Genomic DNA, 17143 nt, shown 5'->3' on the forward strand with positions numbered 1-17143 from the left:
AGTCTAATTTGACTACTCTTGTACAGTATAATTCACTAGTAATATGGTTTCAGACCACTAGATGGGGATCTGGATGCAGAAATTCAGTATCGTTTTCATTTTTTCCCCCTTGCTTCAGACAACAAAATAGAAAAGGGATCCCTTCTACAGCAATGTACAAATCATCTGAATATAATTGTAATTGTCATTTTTTTTTTAGTGCTGGTTGAGTCTAACATGTCCGCAAATCCAATATCCAAAATCCAGAATTGTTTGAGCGCAACTGAGAGACTGCCAACTTTGTTTTCTGATGGTTCATTGTAAACAAACTTTGTTTCATGCACAAAATTATTGAAAATATAACAAAAAAATCACTTTCAGGCTATGTATATATGAAACATACATGCATTTTGCGTTTAGACTTAGGTCCCATCCCCAAGATATCTCATTATGGTATGCAAATATTTAAAAATATGGAAAAATCCAAAATCCATAATAACTATGGTTCCAAGCATTTGGCCATGGGAAACTCAACTTGTAAGTATGTTCAATATATGTTTTCAGTTACATGTCTAAACAAAATTCTCAATCTTTTTCTTTATTACAGTGTCCAAGCAAAACGTATGACCCGGTGATCAAATCTACCAAAGATTTTCCAGATGATGTGATAAGCTTTGTGAAGAACCATCCCCTCATGTACAAGTCAGTGTATCCCCGTCATGGTCGACCTGTGTTCACCAGACTCAATGTGGACTACAAGCTGACTCAGATTGCTGTGGACCATGTTGTAGCAGAGGATGGCCAGTATGATGTCATGTTTCTTGGGACAGGTAAAGTGACACTATATTTTATATTATGAAGTTAGTTAATTTACAAAAGGTGCACAGTTAATATTTTATGATGACCCTTAACAAATTATAACATGGTAATTTCTAGGATAGCAAGGTAATCAAATATTGTAAGCAGTACTATGTTTCTGAAAAAATAGGTTCAGGAGCTACAGGTCTGGGGGTGGAACTATTAAAAAAAAGTGATCGTTTTTAGAAAATAAGGCACTCAAAATGGACTTTAAAATAAAACTAATCTTATGGAACATACATTTTGTTCCAGGACAGGTTCAGGAACCCAGTTCCTGATTATATTATATTTAAAGAGACGTTCAGGAACTAAATTCCTGCTGGTTCTTACTGAAAAATAGCACTGACTGTACGTGTGTATAGTCAATAGTCAATTACTTTTTACATAACTGGCAGCAGAGGGAGCCACTGCTTCATGTAAGAGTTTGTCCTCTAGATTGTGTATTGCAATAGGAGTCCATGTAAAGACACTTTCTTTTGTTCAATGCAGTGCATTTGTAAAATAATAGAAATTACAAGTTCTAGTATTTTATTGCAGGGATAATAATAATAATTTGTTATTGTATTTTGAAAATGATTTACATATACTGTGTGTGTGTGTGTGTGTGTGTGTGTGTGTGTGTGTGTGTGTGTGTGTGTGTGTATATATATATATATAAACATTTGAAAAAAAATGGTATTCAGCATTAAGTATTCTGTGAGAATAACATTATTTAATTAGAATCAGGAGCTGCCCCAGGATGATTGAAAAAACTATGTCCTCCCTAAAGGGCCCTACAGACATGCCGATCTGCCGCCGAGCTGCGGCGGATACGTCCGACGGGCGACCCGGCGGCGGGAGGGGCAGTGACGGGGGGAGTGAAGTTTCTTCACTCCCCCGTCACGCGGTTCCATTGAAGTGCAGGCAAATATGGACGAGATCGTCCATATTGGCCTGCATGCACAGCCGACGGGGGACCAGCGATGAACGAGCGCGGGGCCAGGCATCGTTCATCACTGGAGCCTCCACACTGAAAGATATGAACGAGTTCTCGTTCATTTATGAACGAGATCGTTCATATTTTTCAAACAAATCGGCATGTGTGTAGGGCCTATAAGGAGACATATGCCCCAAGGATTTCAGTCTGATTAAGTTCTGCACATTCTAAGACTATACAAAATAAAAACAATTCCACTTATTATATATGCACATGTACAGTAGAAATGCTTATAATATAAAAGCAAGCGCAGGAGTAACAATGATCAGTCAGGCATTTTATATTTTTATGAAGTAATGCTTTTGGACCTGGTTCAGAGTCATACGCTGACGCCAAGATTTTGCAGTTTGTCATTTTTTTTCAATCTGTGAATGCGCAGGAGCAACATTAGGCATGTGCTGGTCATAACTTGCAGTGTTGTATGCAGTGCGGCTGAAAACATCAGGTGAGTGATAGTCTGCAGCCATTTGACGGCATGGAGGTGGTCTGCTCCAGGAAATGGGGGCAATGTTAGCCCTGTTTTCTGGACGTATCAAAGCCATTGGCTGCATCCCTGGACAAAACTTTAATGGTTCCGGCTGCCTAGAGGGTTACTCAGTTGTCCAATGGTCACACAGTTAATCTGATGCTGTATATTCAGATACAGCAGCAGACTAAAGAAGCCTGCAGTGAGTGTCTTCTTACTTAAGATGCCTCCTGTTGCTTTTGCATATTTTAGCACATAGAAACATAGAATTTGACGGCAGATAAGAATGAACTGGCGGCCGCAAGAAGATTGACAGGAAGGGTGTATTTCTGGGTGGCAACTGACCGTTTTCAGGGAGTGTTTGCAAAAACCCAGGCGTGTCTGAAAAAACGCAGGCTAGCTGGGCGTTCGCTGGGCGGGTGTGTGACGTCAAATCCGGACACGAATAGGCTGAAGTGATCGCAAGCGCTGAGTAAGTCTAGAGCTACTCAGAAACTGCACAAACTGTTTTTGTAGAGCTCAGCTGCACATGCGTTCACACTTCTGCTAACAGTGCTAAGCTAAAATACACTCCCCAGTGGGCAGCGGCATAGCGTTTGCACAGCTGCTAAAATTAGCCAGCGAGCAATCAACTTGGAATGAGGGCCAATATGAGGATATCTGGTGCAAGAGGTCTGTCCAAAATCACACAAATCTCTGCATATGCACAAAAATGAATAGCCCACAATTCTGTCTACACACCTGCGACATGCTCTCTGTACACTTAATCTACATATGTTTCCACCTAAATACACCCATTTAGTCACACCTGGAGATGCGGCTGAGATGTGTACTACATTGAATTGACCACAGTTGATAATAGTTGTGTATGCTTGGCTTGGACACATGCACAGTGTAAAAATTGGGATCCGGTCTGAAGATCGATACTGTCTAGGTCGACAATGTTTAAGTCGCCCACTATAGGTCGACAGGGTTGGAAGGTCGACATGGTTTCTAGGTCGACATGTGCTAGGTCGACAGGTCAAAAAGTCGACATGAGTTTTTCACACTTTATTTCTTTTTTTTGAACTTTTTCATACTTAACGATCCAGGTGGACTATGATTGGAACTGTAATCTGTGCCGAGCGAAGCATGGCGAGAGGACATGGTGCACTAATTCGGCTTCCCAGTCACTGTACACAGAAAACGACACAAAAATACAATAAAAACTCACGTCGACCTTTTGACCCGTCGACCTAGAAACCCTGTCGACCTTCTAACCCTGTCGACCTAGTGACTATCGACCTATAGTGGTCGACCTAGACACTGACAATCTAATGATCCACACCTGCCTGACTTGTTAAAAGTATTGGGTGTATATACAGTATAAATTTTTTTAACTGAAAATACATTAACAATATGCACATATAATATGTATTATTGTGACATATCTTCATTGAAAATAGAAGAAATGTGTAATGGATATAAATCTCTTATTTTTTGCAGTTATAAATAAATACAGGTAAATGTATTACCCGTCGTTATGTGTGAGAAGTGGTATCAGCGCACGTTTCTCCCCCATGTATGAAGGCAGTTGTGTCTGCGGGGTGACAGGTTATCAGCACTGCTATCTAAAATATAGCAGGCTGATAAGCGTGGCCAATGTGTTCTGACACCTGCAGCTGTCGATTTCGACAGCTGTCAGTGGCAATGCCCATTCATCACAACAGGGACAGAGTTGTCCCTGGCTGTGGCGGGTGCCGGCTCCAGAGTGCGCAGGGGATCCCACATGAGTAGCGAGAACCCACACAGGCGCACTGGAGCCAGCCGGGACAGGGAGACACAGTTCTTCAGCATTGAGCTGAAGTGCTGTGTTCTCGGGGGAACATCGTCGGAGGGTGGAGCTTTCGCTCCCTCGCTTCGGCAAACAAGATGTTAGTACATCTTGTCGATGTCCCTTCCTGCTTCTTTTCGTTAATGAAGCAAAGCAGGAAGTGTTATAGCGGCACAATCTGTGCCACTATAATACTGTACATTTACCCCATAACGCTGAATACAGTACATATGCACCATATAATATATATAATATATACCATACAAACCCTGTTTATTAAACAGCTAGCATCCAGATTCACCTACAAAAGTTGTAGACTGTGGAATATTCATCTTACATGTTTGTGTTTTTAGATGTTGGAACTGTTCTCAAAGTGATCAGTCTTGCAAAAGATAGCTGGAATATGGAAGAGGTTTTACTGGAAGAGCTGCAGATATTTAAGGTACAAACCATAATTTATTATCTCTTGTTTACTGTACCTTACATTAATATATATATATATATATATATATATGATATCACCTAGAGCAGAAGTTCCCAAATACGGTCTACAAGGCACCCTAATGATCCAGTTTTAAGTATATCCAAGGGTGAGCACAGATGGTGAAATCAAATTTACTGAGGTAATGAAGTCACCGCTAGCCAAGCATGGATATACTTACCTGGACCATTAGGTGCCTTGAGGACCACATTTGGGAACCTCTGTCCTAAATGGATATCACTTTATGTGGCCATTCATCACTGGGGGCTGGATAATGTGTTGTGGCAGTGGATACTTCAGCATTGCTCCAGTGCTGGGAAAGCTGCTCTGAAAAGCAGCTGTATCTGCGATCAGTAACATTGCTACTTCAGTACCAGTGACACCAGTGCCATGTCTGCCATGTGTACTTGCGGGATCAGAGTCATGTGCATGGCCACAGGTCACTGTGGAGGAGGCAGAGCGGATATTTCTTTGCAACACTGGACCACCTTCCTATAGGAACAAGCAGGGCTCTTGGAACCTGCACCATCAAAAGATGCTATTGATTCTCACAAGTAAACTGTGAGAGAGGAGCGCGTCACTGTGGAGATCACATCTGTGTGTGTGTTACTGGTGTGTGAGAGAGGAATGCGTCACTGTGGAATTCACCTGTGTGTGTGTTACTGGTGTGTGAGAGAGGAATGCGTCACTGTGGAATTCACCTGTGTGTGTGTTACTGGTGTGTATGAGGAGTTCATCACAATGGAAATCACCGGTGTTACCGGTGTGTGAGAGGACTGCGCAACTGTGGAGATCACCTCTGTGTGTTGAGTTACCAGTGTGTGAGAGGAACGCGTCAAAATAAAAAAATCACCTCTGTGTGTTACCAGTGTGTGTGAGAGGAGTGCGTCACTGTGGAGATCACCTATGTGTGTGTGTTACCAGTGTGTGAGATGAGTGCATCACTGTGGAGATCACCTGTGTGTTACCATTGTGTGAGAGGAGTGTATCACTGTGGAGATCATCTGTGTGTGTGAGAGAGGAGCACGTCACTATGGAGATCACATCTGTGTGTGTGTTACTGGTGTGTGAGAGAGGAATGCGTCACTGTGGAATTCACGTGTGTGTGTGTTACTGGTGTGTATGAGGAGTTCATCACAATGGAAATCACCGGTGTTACCGGTGTGTGAGAGGACTGCGCAACTGTGGAGATCACCTCTGTGTATTGAGTTACCATTGTGTGAGAGGAACGCGTCAAAATAAAAAAATCACCTCTGTGTGTTACCAGTGTGTGTGAGAGGAGTGCGTCACTGTGGAGATCACCTGTGTGTGTGTGTGTATGTGTTACCAGTGTGTGAGAAGAGTGCGTCACTGTGGAGATCACCTGTGTGTTTCCATTGTGTGAGAGGAGTGTATCACTGTGGAGATCATCTGTGTGTGTGAGAGAGGAGCACGTCACTATGGAGATCACCTATGAGTGTGTGTTACCGGTGTGCAGAACACCTGTTTGGGCAGTATGGAAGGTATAGTGGTTAGCATTACTGCCTCACGGCACTGAGGTCATGGGTTATATTCTCACCATGGCCATAACTGTATTGAGTTTGTATATTCTCCCACTCCTTGCATGAGTTTCCTCTGGTTACTCTGTTTCCTCCCACACGCCAAAAATATCCCGATAGGTTAATTGGCATCCTACAAAAGTAACCTAGTGTGTAAGTGTGTGCGTGCACATCTGTTTAGGGCAAACTAGATGGACCAAGTGGTTCTTATCTGACGTCAAAATTCTATGTTTCTATGCCTACCCAAGTGTTCCTGTGCCTGTACCCATGTGTGCCTTTGCCTGTACCCGTATGTGCCTCTGTCCCTACCCATGTGTGCCTTAGCCTATACCCATGTGTGCCTCTGTTCCTGCCCATGTGTGCCTCTGTCCCTACACATGTGTGCCACTGCTCGTACCCATGTGTGCCTCTGTCCTTACCCATGTGTCTCCTCCCATACCTATGTGAGCCTCTGTCTCCCCATGTGTGCCTCCTCCCGTACCCATGTGTGACTCTGTGCCTTCTCATGTGTGTCTCCTCCAATACCCCCCCGTGTGCCTCTGTCCCTACCCATGTGCGCCTTCTCTTGTACCCATGTGCTCCTCTGCCCGTAACCCATGTGTGCTTCTGTTCCCATTTGGTATTTATATGTATTCCTGTCCATGTGGCTGCTGATTGTTTTCTCCTCTCCCCCATGTACATTCAAAATACATAACTTCAAATCTATCTCTCTCTGCACATGTTATATCTCCCTCCCCTGCAATGCACATGGTTTTGCCCATTAGCTAACAAATTTGCTGCTGTGATCAGATCTGAATTAGGACCTCAGTTTCTCAAACTTAAATGAAAGATTTTTTTTCACTCATTACTTTTAAATGACATGGATACCACTGTAGCTCACCAGTGACCACTGAGCTGCTGTTTTTATTTATTGGACTGCTTGGCTGACATGAGCCAGGCAGTGGTACAAAACGAGATAGCCATGCAGCACTGGTGAGCTACAGGGGCATATCAGTAAGTTCAGTGGTGGAACATGTGAGAGATGGGCCTAGGTGCAAAAATATAACTTGTGCCACCCTCTACCACCACAATCCAACTTCACAATATGCCACACGACATATTGAGATGCAGAGGGGCTGAAGGTGACAGTGTAAGTCAAGGGGAGGTATAAGTTAACATAGAGAGTCAGAGGATGACAACAGAATGCAAGGGGAGGCAGAGGGTGACAGCAGAAGGCAGGGGGAGGCAGAGGGTGACAGAGAGACACTGTGAGTGACAGAGGGAGGCAGTGGGTGACGGGAGAGGTGACAGGGGTAAAAGCACTATATCCTGTGCAGTGTGGAGAACAGAGGGCATGTAACTTGGTGGGGTCTGTTACAGGGGCCCCCACCCCTTGTGTTTTCCCCAGTTTGTCACTCAGTCAGGCAGACTCTGACAGTGTCAGTTAAACTGATTGTGAGCTGACTTTATTTCACAGACAGAAGTGAATCATAAAAAATACAAGCTGTCTGTTAATTAGATCCAGTAGGTGGCTAGACTTCTCTATCAGTCCAGCACACACAAGGTCCGCCCTGCCTACCTAAGGTAAGGGGCAGGTACTTCAGTCAGTGGGGCCCATCCTGCTCTCTGCATTGGGCCATTCATGGTCTGTAGGAAGGCCAGGGAAAAACTCATTGTTGGTTTGGGCAGCAGTGAGCCCCTTAGCCCTCAGGGCACCAATGCAAAGCACCTGCTGCACCAATGGTAGTTCCACCCCAGAGTAAGTTCCTTTTTTTGCGTAAGACAGAATTTAACCAGTACTGAATTACCCAAGACCTTATTGCTTCTGTTCTGGCTACACGATATGAGAATGATGATTCCAGAACCAGGAGGTCCACTTTAAGACTTCAGTAGGTTTTCCCAGCATGGTTATCGTGAGCTGTAATCACATTAATATATATGGCAAAGGGAAAATGAGCCTTTTGTGTCTGTGAAAACATCACTTTTCTCTAACAAAATGGCTTTTCATGTTTTAAGGACAGGTTGCTCATGGGCCAGTGCTTTGGCCTTGCCCCCCAGGATAAAATTTGCCAGCCAGTCCCTGTTGTGAGATAATATACAGTAAGGTGCTTACAGACAGGTTCTATAAGGTATTATAGGTAAAGGTACACATAGGGGTATGCATTCAGCATACCGATAGTCGGAACCCCGGTTGTCACAATACCGAAGCCAGGATCCCAACAGGGCCACCATACCGGCGAGGTAAGTGATTCCCCATCTATGGGTGTCCACAACACATAGAGGGAGAATATAACCTGTGGCGAGTGTAGCTCACCACCGAGCCCGCAAGGGGCTTCTCTGCGCTAGCCCCCCCTGCTGCCATTCCACATCTCGGGATGCCGATGTCTGGATCCTGACATTCGGCATCCCGTGCGGTGGGACCTCATACTGATCCCCACATGTGGATTCAATGACAGAAGTAAAAAGGTTTCTTTGGAATGTTTAAAATCTGTGACAATGGGAGAGACAGCACTAATAACACAAACTCTGTTTTAGCAAACAAAAAATGTTTTACATTTATTACTTAATAGTTATGTTGCCCATTTATGATTGAAATTTTTTTTTATTTTAGCAATCATCACCAATTACAAACATCGAGCTATCACTGAAGCAGGTAAGTGACAATATTCACATTACTGCATATAAATCGTCAAATACATTACTTATGCTTATGATATAAGACCTCATTCAGTAAGGATTGGAAAATTTGTAATTCGCAATCTGGCCGACTATTAAACGCTTGCGCATAAGCAGCATTTGCATTGCGTATGCGCAAGTAAAAATAATGACAGATATTGCATACTCTTCGTGAACGCAATACAGCTGCTGTTTGACTGACAGGAAGCCGGCATTTCTGGACAGAAACCTGACATTTTCTGGGTGTGTCTGAAAAAAATGCAGTCGTGTCCAGGCATTTCTAAGGAGGGCCTCTGATGTCAGCGATGATCACTTCCAGTCTCTTGTGTCACAAAGATTGTGGAAGACCTTGCCAGATAGGAAAATTTTTTGATGTTCCCGGGAATTGCATATGGTTTTGCAATCAGCCCACATATTGCAATGCATTTGCAATTTCTGTAATGGGCATTTTTTCTCTATTTTTGGGCGGCAACTATTTGATCGCAGCAACTGCTCTTTAGCAGAAATTTCAATCCTTACTGAATAAGGGGTGTCATTCCGAGTTGATCGCTCGCTAGCTTGTTTTAGCAGCCGTGCAAACGCTATGCTGCCGCCCACTGGGAGTGTATTTTAGCTTAGCAGAAGTGCGAACGGTTGTATCGCAGAGCGGCTACAAATTTTTTTTGTGTAGTTTCAGAGTAGCTCAAAACCTACTCAGCGCTTGCGATGACTTCAGACTATTCAGTTCCGGATTTGACATCACAAACCCGCCCAGCGTTCGCCCAGCCACGCCTGCATTTTTCCTGGCACACCTGCGTTGTTCCACACACTCCCTGAAAATGGTCAGTTGCCACTTAGAAATGCCCACTTCATGTCAATCACTCTGCGGCAAGCAGTGCGACTGAAATGCATCGCTACACCCTGTGCAAAACAACATTGTTCGTTGTACCCATACGTCGCGTGTGCGCATTGCGCCACACACGCATGCGCAGAACTGCTGATTTTTAGCCTGATCGCATTGCTTCCAACAAATTCAGCTAGCGATCAACTCGGAATGACCCCCAAGGTCCTTAGTCAATACAGTAGGTTCTCAAACTCGGTTCTCAGGACCCCAAACAGTACATGGTTCCCATGGCTCCTCACAGTAACACAAGTGAAATCATTAGCTTCCCCGTGGATATTTTAAAATGTGTCAGTGAGTAATGGATGTGCACCTACTAGTTGACCTGGAAAACATGAACTGTTTGGGGTCCTTTGGACCAAGTTTGAGAACCTCTGATATAGTCCTGTTACTGTCATTGAAATTTGACCATAGATAAAGACCAATTGCGGTTATCTTCTGACCAGATTTCTGGATTATAATTTATGACATATTACAGATTTACTACTTTTATCAAACAAAATTCAGTTTCAGGAATTTTATGATATGAAATATTTATTGCAGCAACAACTTTACATTACATCTCGTGATGGCCTAGTTCAGCTGTCGCCACATAGGTGTGACACATATGGGAAGGCGTGTACAGATTGTTGCCTTGCAAGAGACCCTTACTGTGCCTGGGATGGAAATTCTTGCTCACGATATATACCAACATCAAAAAGGTAACAATGCATTCACTTAATATAGCACACTGTTATTTTCCTACATATCGTGATACCACATTTGGAATAACCATTCGTCTAATCACTGGCATGTCTATAATGGGTGCAGTATGTGCGGTGCACACGTGGCCCCTGAGTCCAGGGGGTCCCACACCACACATGCTTCACCCATTTCTTTAACACGCACCTCTCCAGAGTCCCCATCAGTGGCAGCAACAGAACAGAAATCACTAATGAAATTATGCTGCGGCCATTTCCCAGTATTTTCCCCATCCACATTAGAGTCTGAGCTCCTAGTGCTCAGACTCTACACAACGCTGCCAGCTAGAGAGGAGGGGGCCGGACTGAGGCAACAGACAGGCCTCCTCCTATCTTAAAATGCTCCTGCATCTAATACAAAGATCACACAGATAAACTAGAGCTATTTGTGCAGAGCAGTGTAAATAACCATACACCATTATGCTAAATAACTAAATAGTCAGTAAACATACTTAAAAGGTATGGATCACACTCTACCAAAACCTGTGGGAGACTCATCATTTTTTGGGTAGTCACACAGGCTCCTGTAAGACAGGGTACTCCTGCCACATCTGGCCCTCTTCCTAGTAAAATGGGCAGAATGGGGATAACACCTGTGCAATCGCAGGTGTGAGGAGAGGGTTGGGTTTGTTTATTTATAGGGTTGGTTTATTATTTTAGTCCCACCCCCTGATCAAATATGCATGATTTGTAACTGCTGAATAATTTGATGTTTGACACTTGTCTATTGTGGGTGACTGAGTCTGCATACAGAGCAGAACAGAACTTCTACTGGAAAAAAGGTGCAGATACTACATTGTAGTTCTTTGTGTACAGATTAGGAGACATACTGTACAAATGTCATACTGTATAACAAATTAATCTGCACAGTCCATGTTGCGTTGCAATTAAGAAGCATTTTGGCAAAAAAAGATGCAAACATTAAATAAAAAATGTCAGACACTAGAAGATTCTCATGCCACCTGGCATGGTGTGACAGCAGCAAAAATGTATGAGGACACATCTGTACTTGCTTTTTTTTCTTTACTTACAAATCTGAATCAGGCATTAGGCCCTAAGACACCATGGTTAAGATATCATACTGGGGCCACACAAGTCAGATGCAAAGCCCACTTTATTGTCTCCAACGTTATTTATCTTACTTCCTTTTTGTAGACAACATTGTGACAAATATGTACGTGTCAATGCTTTTATTTCAAAATGTAACTATAAAAATATGATAATGAATTCAATTAACAATACACTGCAAATAAAGATATCGCTAAATAAATTAAATTATATTAACTATTAATCCCAATGGGTCCCAAATGTAAATACTTGGGATGGGGATAGGCACTAGGGTCTGGGTTAGGTTCTGGAGGAGGGGGAGGCTATGGTTAGGCTGCAGGAGGGGACGGTTAGGGTTAGACTTTGGAAGGGGTGGGATAGGGTTAATAAGGATTAGGTGTAGGGTTAAAATACTTGTAGTGATCCGCCGAGAGTCTGACCGTCGGGATGCCACTGTCGGCATTCGACCGTCACAATCCTAACTGCTGGGATTTCGTACACAGTGCTAAGAAAGCGTGATGTACAGAGGTAGAAACTTACAAGTGCTTTGCCTGGGCACACATTATCAGTCATTTTGCTTATCACATGTCCGCAGGGTAAATACTCTTATAACTAGAGATGTGCAGCAGGCACTTTTTGTGTTTTGGTTTTGGTTCTAATTCCCCGCTCGTGTTTTGGTTTTGGATTGGTTTTGACAAAACCACCCTTCCGTGTTTTGGTTTTGGATCTGGATGATTTTTGAAAAAGACATAAAAACGGCTAAAATCACAGAATTTGGGGGTAATTTTGATCCTAAGTATTATTAACCTCAATAGCATTTATTTCCACTCATTTCCAGTCTATTCTGAACACCTCACACCTTACAATATTGTTTTTAGGCCAAAAGGTTGCACCGAGGTGGCTGTATGACTAAGCTAAGTGACACAAGTGTGCGGCACAAACACCTGGCCCATCTAGGAGTGGCACTGCAATGGCAGACAGGATGGCAGATTTAAAAAATAGATACACAAAGTGAAAAACAGCGCTTCTTATAGTCAATTATGCGTAAAATGACTGGTGAAGTCCATAATAATCTGAATTAAAATAGCATTTATTAAAAAAATATTTAAAAGATAGTAATATGACTGACTATCCAAGTATACACATAAAATCATATACAGATAGAAATGATACAGTACACATGCAAGATTAGTAAGCACCGCAAGTGCAATGGTGCAGTGCAAGTGTTAATTGCACCCTCCTTCTTATGGTCATATAATAAGGGCTATGTGCAAAGTCCTGTTGGTCAAGGACCATATATCAATGCAGGTTTTGGTCATGGACCAGTGGCAATGGTCCCAGGATATGAATATAGTTACCGGTCCTGAGGTATTTATTAAGGGATAAGTCCTTTTAGCATTGATCCTTTTAGTGTGTTGTTTTACAGGATGGCAAAGGATATCAGCGCATTTTATGGAGTCCCTCTAACTTTCAATGCTTGGACCGTGTAGAAGCAGGAATCCTCAAACGATTGACCATTAAACCGTAGGTTCATAAAATCCCTTAGACCAGAGGAGGAGTAGGGCTGACGCGTTTCAGTGTCCTTGGACAGCTTTTTCAAAGGTGACACAGAATTGCCTCTATCCCCTTTATATAGGGTTATTAATTAGATTACAGGTTACACATGTTTCACAATAGTACAAATATTCATATAGCACAAATAATCAATAAACCCTGCAATGGGTAAATAGAGGAGGCAAACCTATAAAGATTATATATTATATTCAGTAAAACGAGCATTCTAGCCCTTAGAAAATGTTAAGTTTTATTATTCTTGGTCATGTGACCCACAAAGGTTATAACCCATTCTGTAAGTGGATGGACTTGTTGTAGAACAGGATAGGCCTATTGAGATCACATGTATCCATTTAAGATATTTCATTTGTTGGGACATTTAACTGGAACTGTATATATATATATATATATATATATATATGTCACTTGAATGGGCTTTTTATAATACCCGCAATGGTCCGGAGCTTAGTCACATGATCGAACAAGCCGATCATGTGACCAGGGCACTACAGTTATCTCTTTTGTCAATCCACTGAAAGTATGTGGTCATGTGACCCCAAAGCCATGACACCGTCACCTGGTAGCCAACGCTTAGGGCCTGGCGACCTCCAACTTCCAGTCACGTGACCCAATGGTCCGTGACCATGTGAAACATTGATAGATGCATCATATAGCCCCTTCAAGGGAGCTGATTGGATGTCCGTGGCCAGAAGAAATTATTAAGTATATAAAGCTTGTCAGTTTTCATTTTAGCGGTTTCAATTTCCATCTGAACAAAAGTATTATGCAGCCATGCAAACCAAACCTAAAAAGTTTTCTAGTCGCTACCCTGGTTAACTCTTATTGTTACTAATAAAAATGGTATTACGCAGGTTCAGAGAAAATATCTTTATTTGTTATATTGGAAAGCTTAGCCACTCGATTAGTGGTATGTAGATGGGTTTTACAGATTGTTTTTTGTGTAGCACTGGGTTGCCTAGCAACGGCGACACGCTCCCGGGGACACGTGGCCACGGACATCCAATCAACTCCCTCGAAGGGCCATATGATGCATATATCAATGTTTCACATGGTCGCCGACCACTGTGTCACGTGATTGGAAGTTGGAGGTTGCCAGGCCCTAAGCATTGGCTACCAGGTGACGGCGTTATGCCTTTGGGGTCACATGACCACATACTTTCAATAGATTGACAAAAGGGATACCTGTAGTGCCCTGGTCACATGATCGGCTTGTCCAGTTCAATGTCCCAACAAATGAAATATCTTAAATGGATACATGTGATCTCAATAGGCCTATCCTGTTCTATAACAAGTCCATCCACTTACAGAATGGGTTATAACCTTTGTGGGTCACATGACCAAGAATAATAAAACAAAGTTTTCTAAGGGCTAGAATGCTTGTTTAACTGAGTCATAATATATAATCTTTATAGGTTTGCCTCCTCTATTTACCCATTGCAGGGTTTATTGATTATTTGTACTATATGAATATTTATACTATTGTAAAACATGTGTAACCGGTAATCTAATTAATAACCCTATATAAAGGGGATAGATGCAATTCTGTGTCACCTTTGAAAAAGCTGTCCAGGGACACTGAAACGCGTCAGACCTGCTCCTCATCTGGTCTAAGGGATTTTATGAACCTACGGTTTAATGGTCAATCGTTTGAGGATTCCTGCTTCTACACGGTCCAAGCATTGAAGGTTAGAGGGATTCCATAAAATGCGCTGATATCCGTTGCCATCCTGTGAAACAACACACTAAAAGGATCAACGCTAAAAGGACTTATTCCTTGATAAATACCTCAGGATCGGTAACTATATTCATATCCTGGGACCATTGCCACTGGTCCATGACCAATCCTGCATTGATATATGGTCCTTGACCAACAGGACTTTGCACATAGCCCTTATTAGATGACCATAAGAAGGAGGGTGCAATTAACACTTGCACTGCACCATTGCACTTGCGGTGCTTACTGATCTTGCATGTGTACTGTATCATTTCTATCTGTATATGATTTTATGTGTATACTTGGATAGTCAGTCATATTACTATCATTTAAATATTTTTTAATAAATTCTATTTTAATTCAGATTATCATGGACTTCACCAGTCATCTTATGCATAATTGACTATTAGAAGCGCTGTTTTTCTTTTTGTGTGTGTAATTTATTGTGGAGAGTGACTATCTCTTTCAACAGCTGCTAGGAAAACCAGCTCAAAGTAGCACCTGTTTTGATATATTACTCGGTTTATATCATTCTTTGAGAGTTAAAAAATAGGCCCCAAACAGCACATCATGCAAAGAAGAAAAAGAATTGCAATGAGGTTGCTGTATGGTTGCTGTATGACTAAGCTAAGTAACACAAGTGTGCGGCACAAACACCTGGCCCATCTAGGAGTGGCACTGCAGTGGCAGACAGGATGGCAGATATAAAAAACAGGCCCCAAACAGCACATCATGCAAAGATGTAAAAGAGGTGCAATGAGGTAGCTGTATGACTAAGCTAAGCAACACAAACAATCTAGTGGCATTGCAGTGTCAGACAGGATGGCACTTAAAAAAATATAGTACCCAAACAGCACATGCCAAGAAGTAAAAGAGGGCAATGAGGTAGCTGTATGACTAAGCTAAGCGACACAAGTGTGCAACACAAACACCTGGCCCATCTAGGGTTGGCACTACAGTCCCACTGCACTAATGGCAGATAACAGACGCATGTCTAACACCAGCATAGTTGTTATGGCCTTAGTAATCCGCTTTGCAACAGGGCATATATATGTACGGCAGTATCACTGGAATTATATGGCAGTACCACTGGACATATATGGCAGGGTCACTGGACTTAATTTATATGCCAGTGCCACTGGAATTATATGCCAGGATCACTGGACATATACGGCAGTACCGCTGGACATATACAGCAGTACCACTGGACATATACAGCAGTATCACTGGACATATACGGCAGTATCACTGGACTGGACTTATACGCCAGTACCACTGGAATTATATGGCAGGATCACTGGAATTATACTGCAGGATCACTGAATTTATACGGCAGTACCGTTGGACATATACGGCAGTATCAACGGACATATACGGCAGTATCACTAGACTGGACTTATACGCCAGTACCACTGGAATTATATTACAGGATCACTGGATTTATATGCCAGTACCACTAGAATTATATGGCAGGATCACTGGATTTATACGGCAGGATCCCTGGATTTATATGGCAGTACCGCTGGACATATATGGCAGTACCGCTGGACATATATGGCAGTATCAATGGACATATACAGCAGCACAGGGACAACACCACTGGACTGATGCAGGACAACACAGCATCACTGCAATGGACTGGACTTATACAGCAGTACTGGACATATGGCAGCAGAGGACACCACCACTGTGACTAGACTGATGCAGCACAACACACCACCACTGGACTGATGCAGCACAACACAGCACCACTGGACTGGACTTATACAGCAGCACTGGACATATGGCAGCAGAGGACACAATCACTGTGATGTGACAAATGCAGCACATGGTACTACCACTGAGGACGGAGACACGTCCTCTCTCTACACTCTCCAATGCCAGAGTGGAAATGGCGGGGACGTGCGGCTCCTTATATGGAATCCAATCCCTGCGAGAATCCAACAGCGGGATGATGACGTTTTGCTTTGCTCTGGTTTCTGAATCAGGTGGGAAAACCCGAGCCTGACTCAGATCCGGGCTCATGACATGAAGACAGGGGGGGGGGGGGGGTCGGTTCTCTGAGAACTGAACCCACTCATCATTACTTATAACAATATAGGGCCTATTTCTGAGTTACATGCAATTCCAAATGTGGCTGCATCTCACAATTTTTGACAAACTGTGTGTGCATGTGTTGTTCTCAACATACAGCAGCTAAGAGTGATTCTGAGTTTTAGGAATTACTGAGTGGTTACTGGGTTACCGCAGGGTATTCCAGTGGCACAAAGTCACAGTTGCAACCTACTCTGAGTTGTGTGTATGCAGAGTGCATGCCATTTTCAGTAGCATCTGCTGCACCAGGAACAGGATAGGTATTTGTGCCATTACTTATCAGGCCTACACCGTTCTTAGTAGATTCTGGGGTGGTAAGCGCAACTC

General features: G+C 42.9%; 1 protein-coding gene across 3 annotated transcripts in view; it reads left to right on the plus strand.

The window, feature by feature from the left end:
- The window catches only part of SEMA3D (semaphorin 3D), a 293106-nt gene that overhangs the window by 263744 nt on the left and 12219 nt on the right, over nucleotides 1-17143 (plus strand). For all 3 annotated transcript variants that reach the window (XM_063926929.1, XM_063926930.1, XM_063926931.1), the window contains exons 12-15: nucleotides 587-809; nucleotides 4446-4534; nucleotides 8702-8743; nucleotides 10190-10347. In XM_063926929.1, coding sequence (XP_063782999.1) covers nucleotides 587-809; nucleotides 4446-4534; nucleotides 8702-8743; nucleotides 10190-10347 — 512 coding nt within the window. The remainder of the gene's footprint in view (nucleotides 1-586; nucleotides 810-4445; nucleotides 4535-8701; nucleotides 8744-10189; nucleotides 10348-17143) is intronic.

Source organism: Pseudophryne corroboree, chromosome 6, assembly GCF_028390025.1.
Source record: "Pseudophryne corroboree isolate aPseCor3 chromosome 6, aPseCor3.hap2, whole genome shotgun sequence".
Taxonomy (NCBI): domain Eukaryota; kingdom Metazoa; phylum Chordata; class Amphibia; order Anura; family Myobatrachidae; genus Pseudophryne; species Pseudophryne corroboree.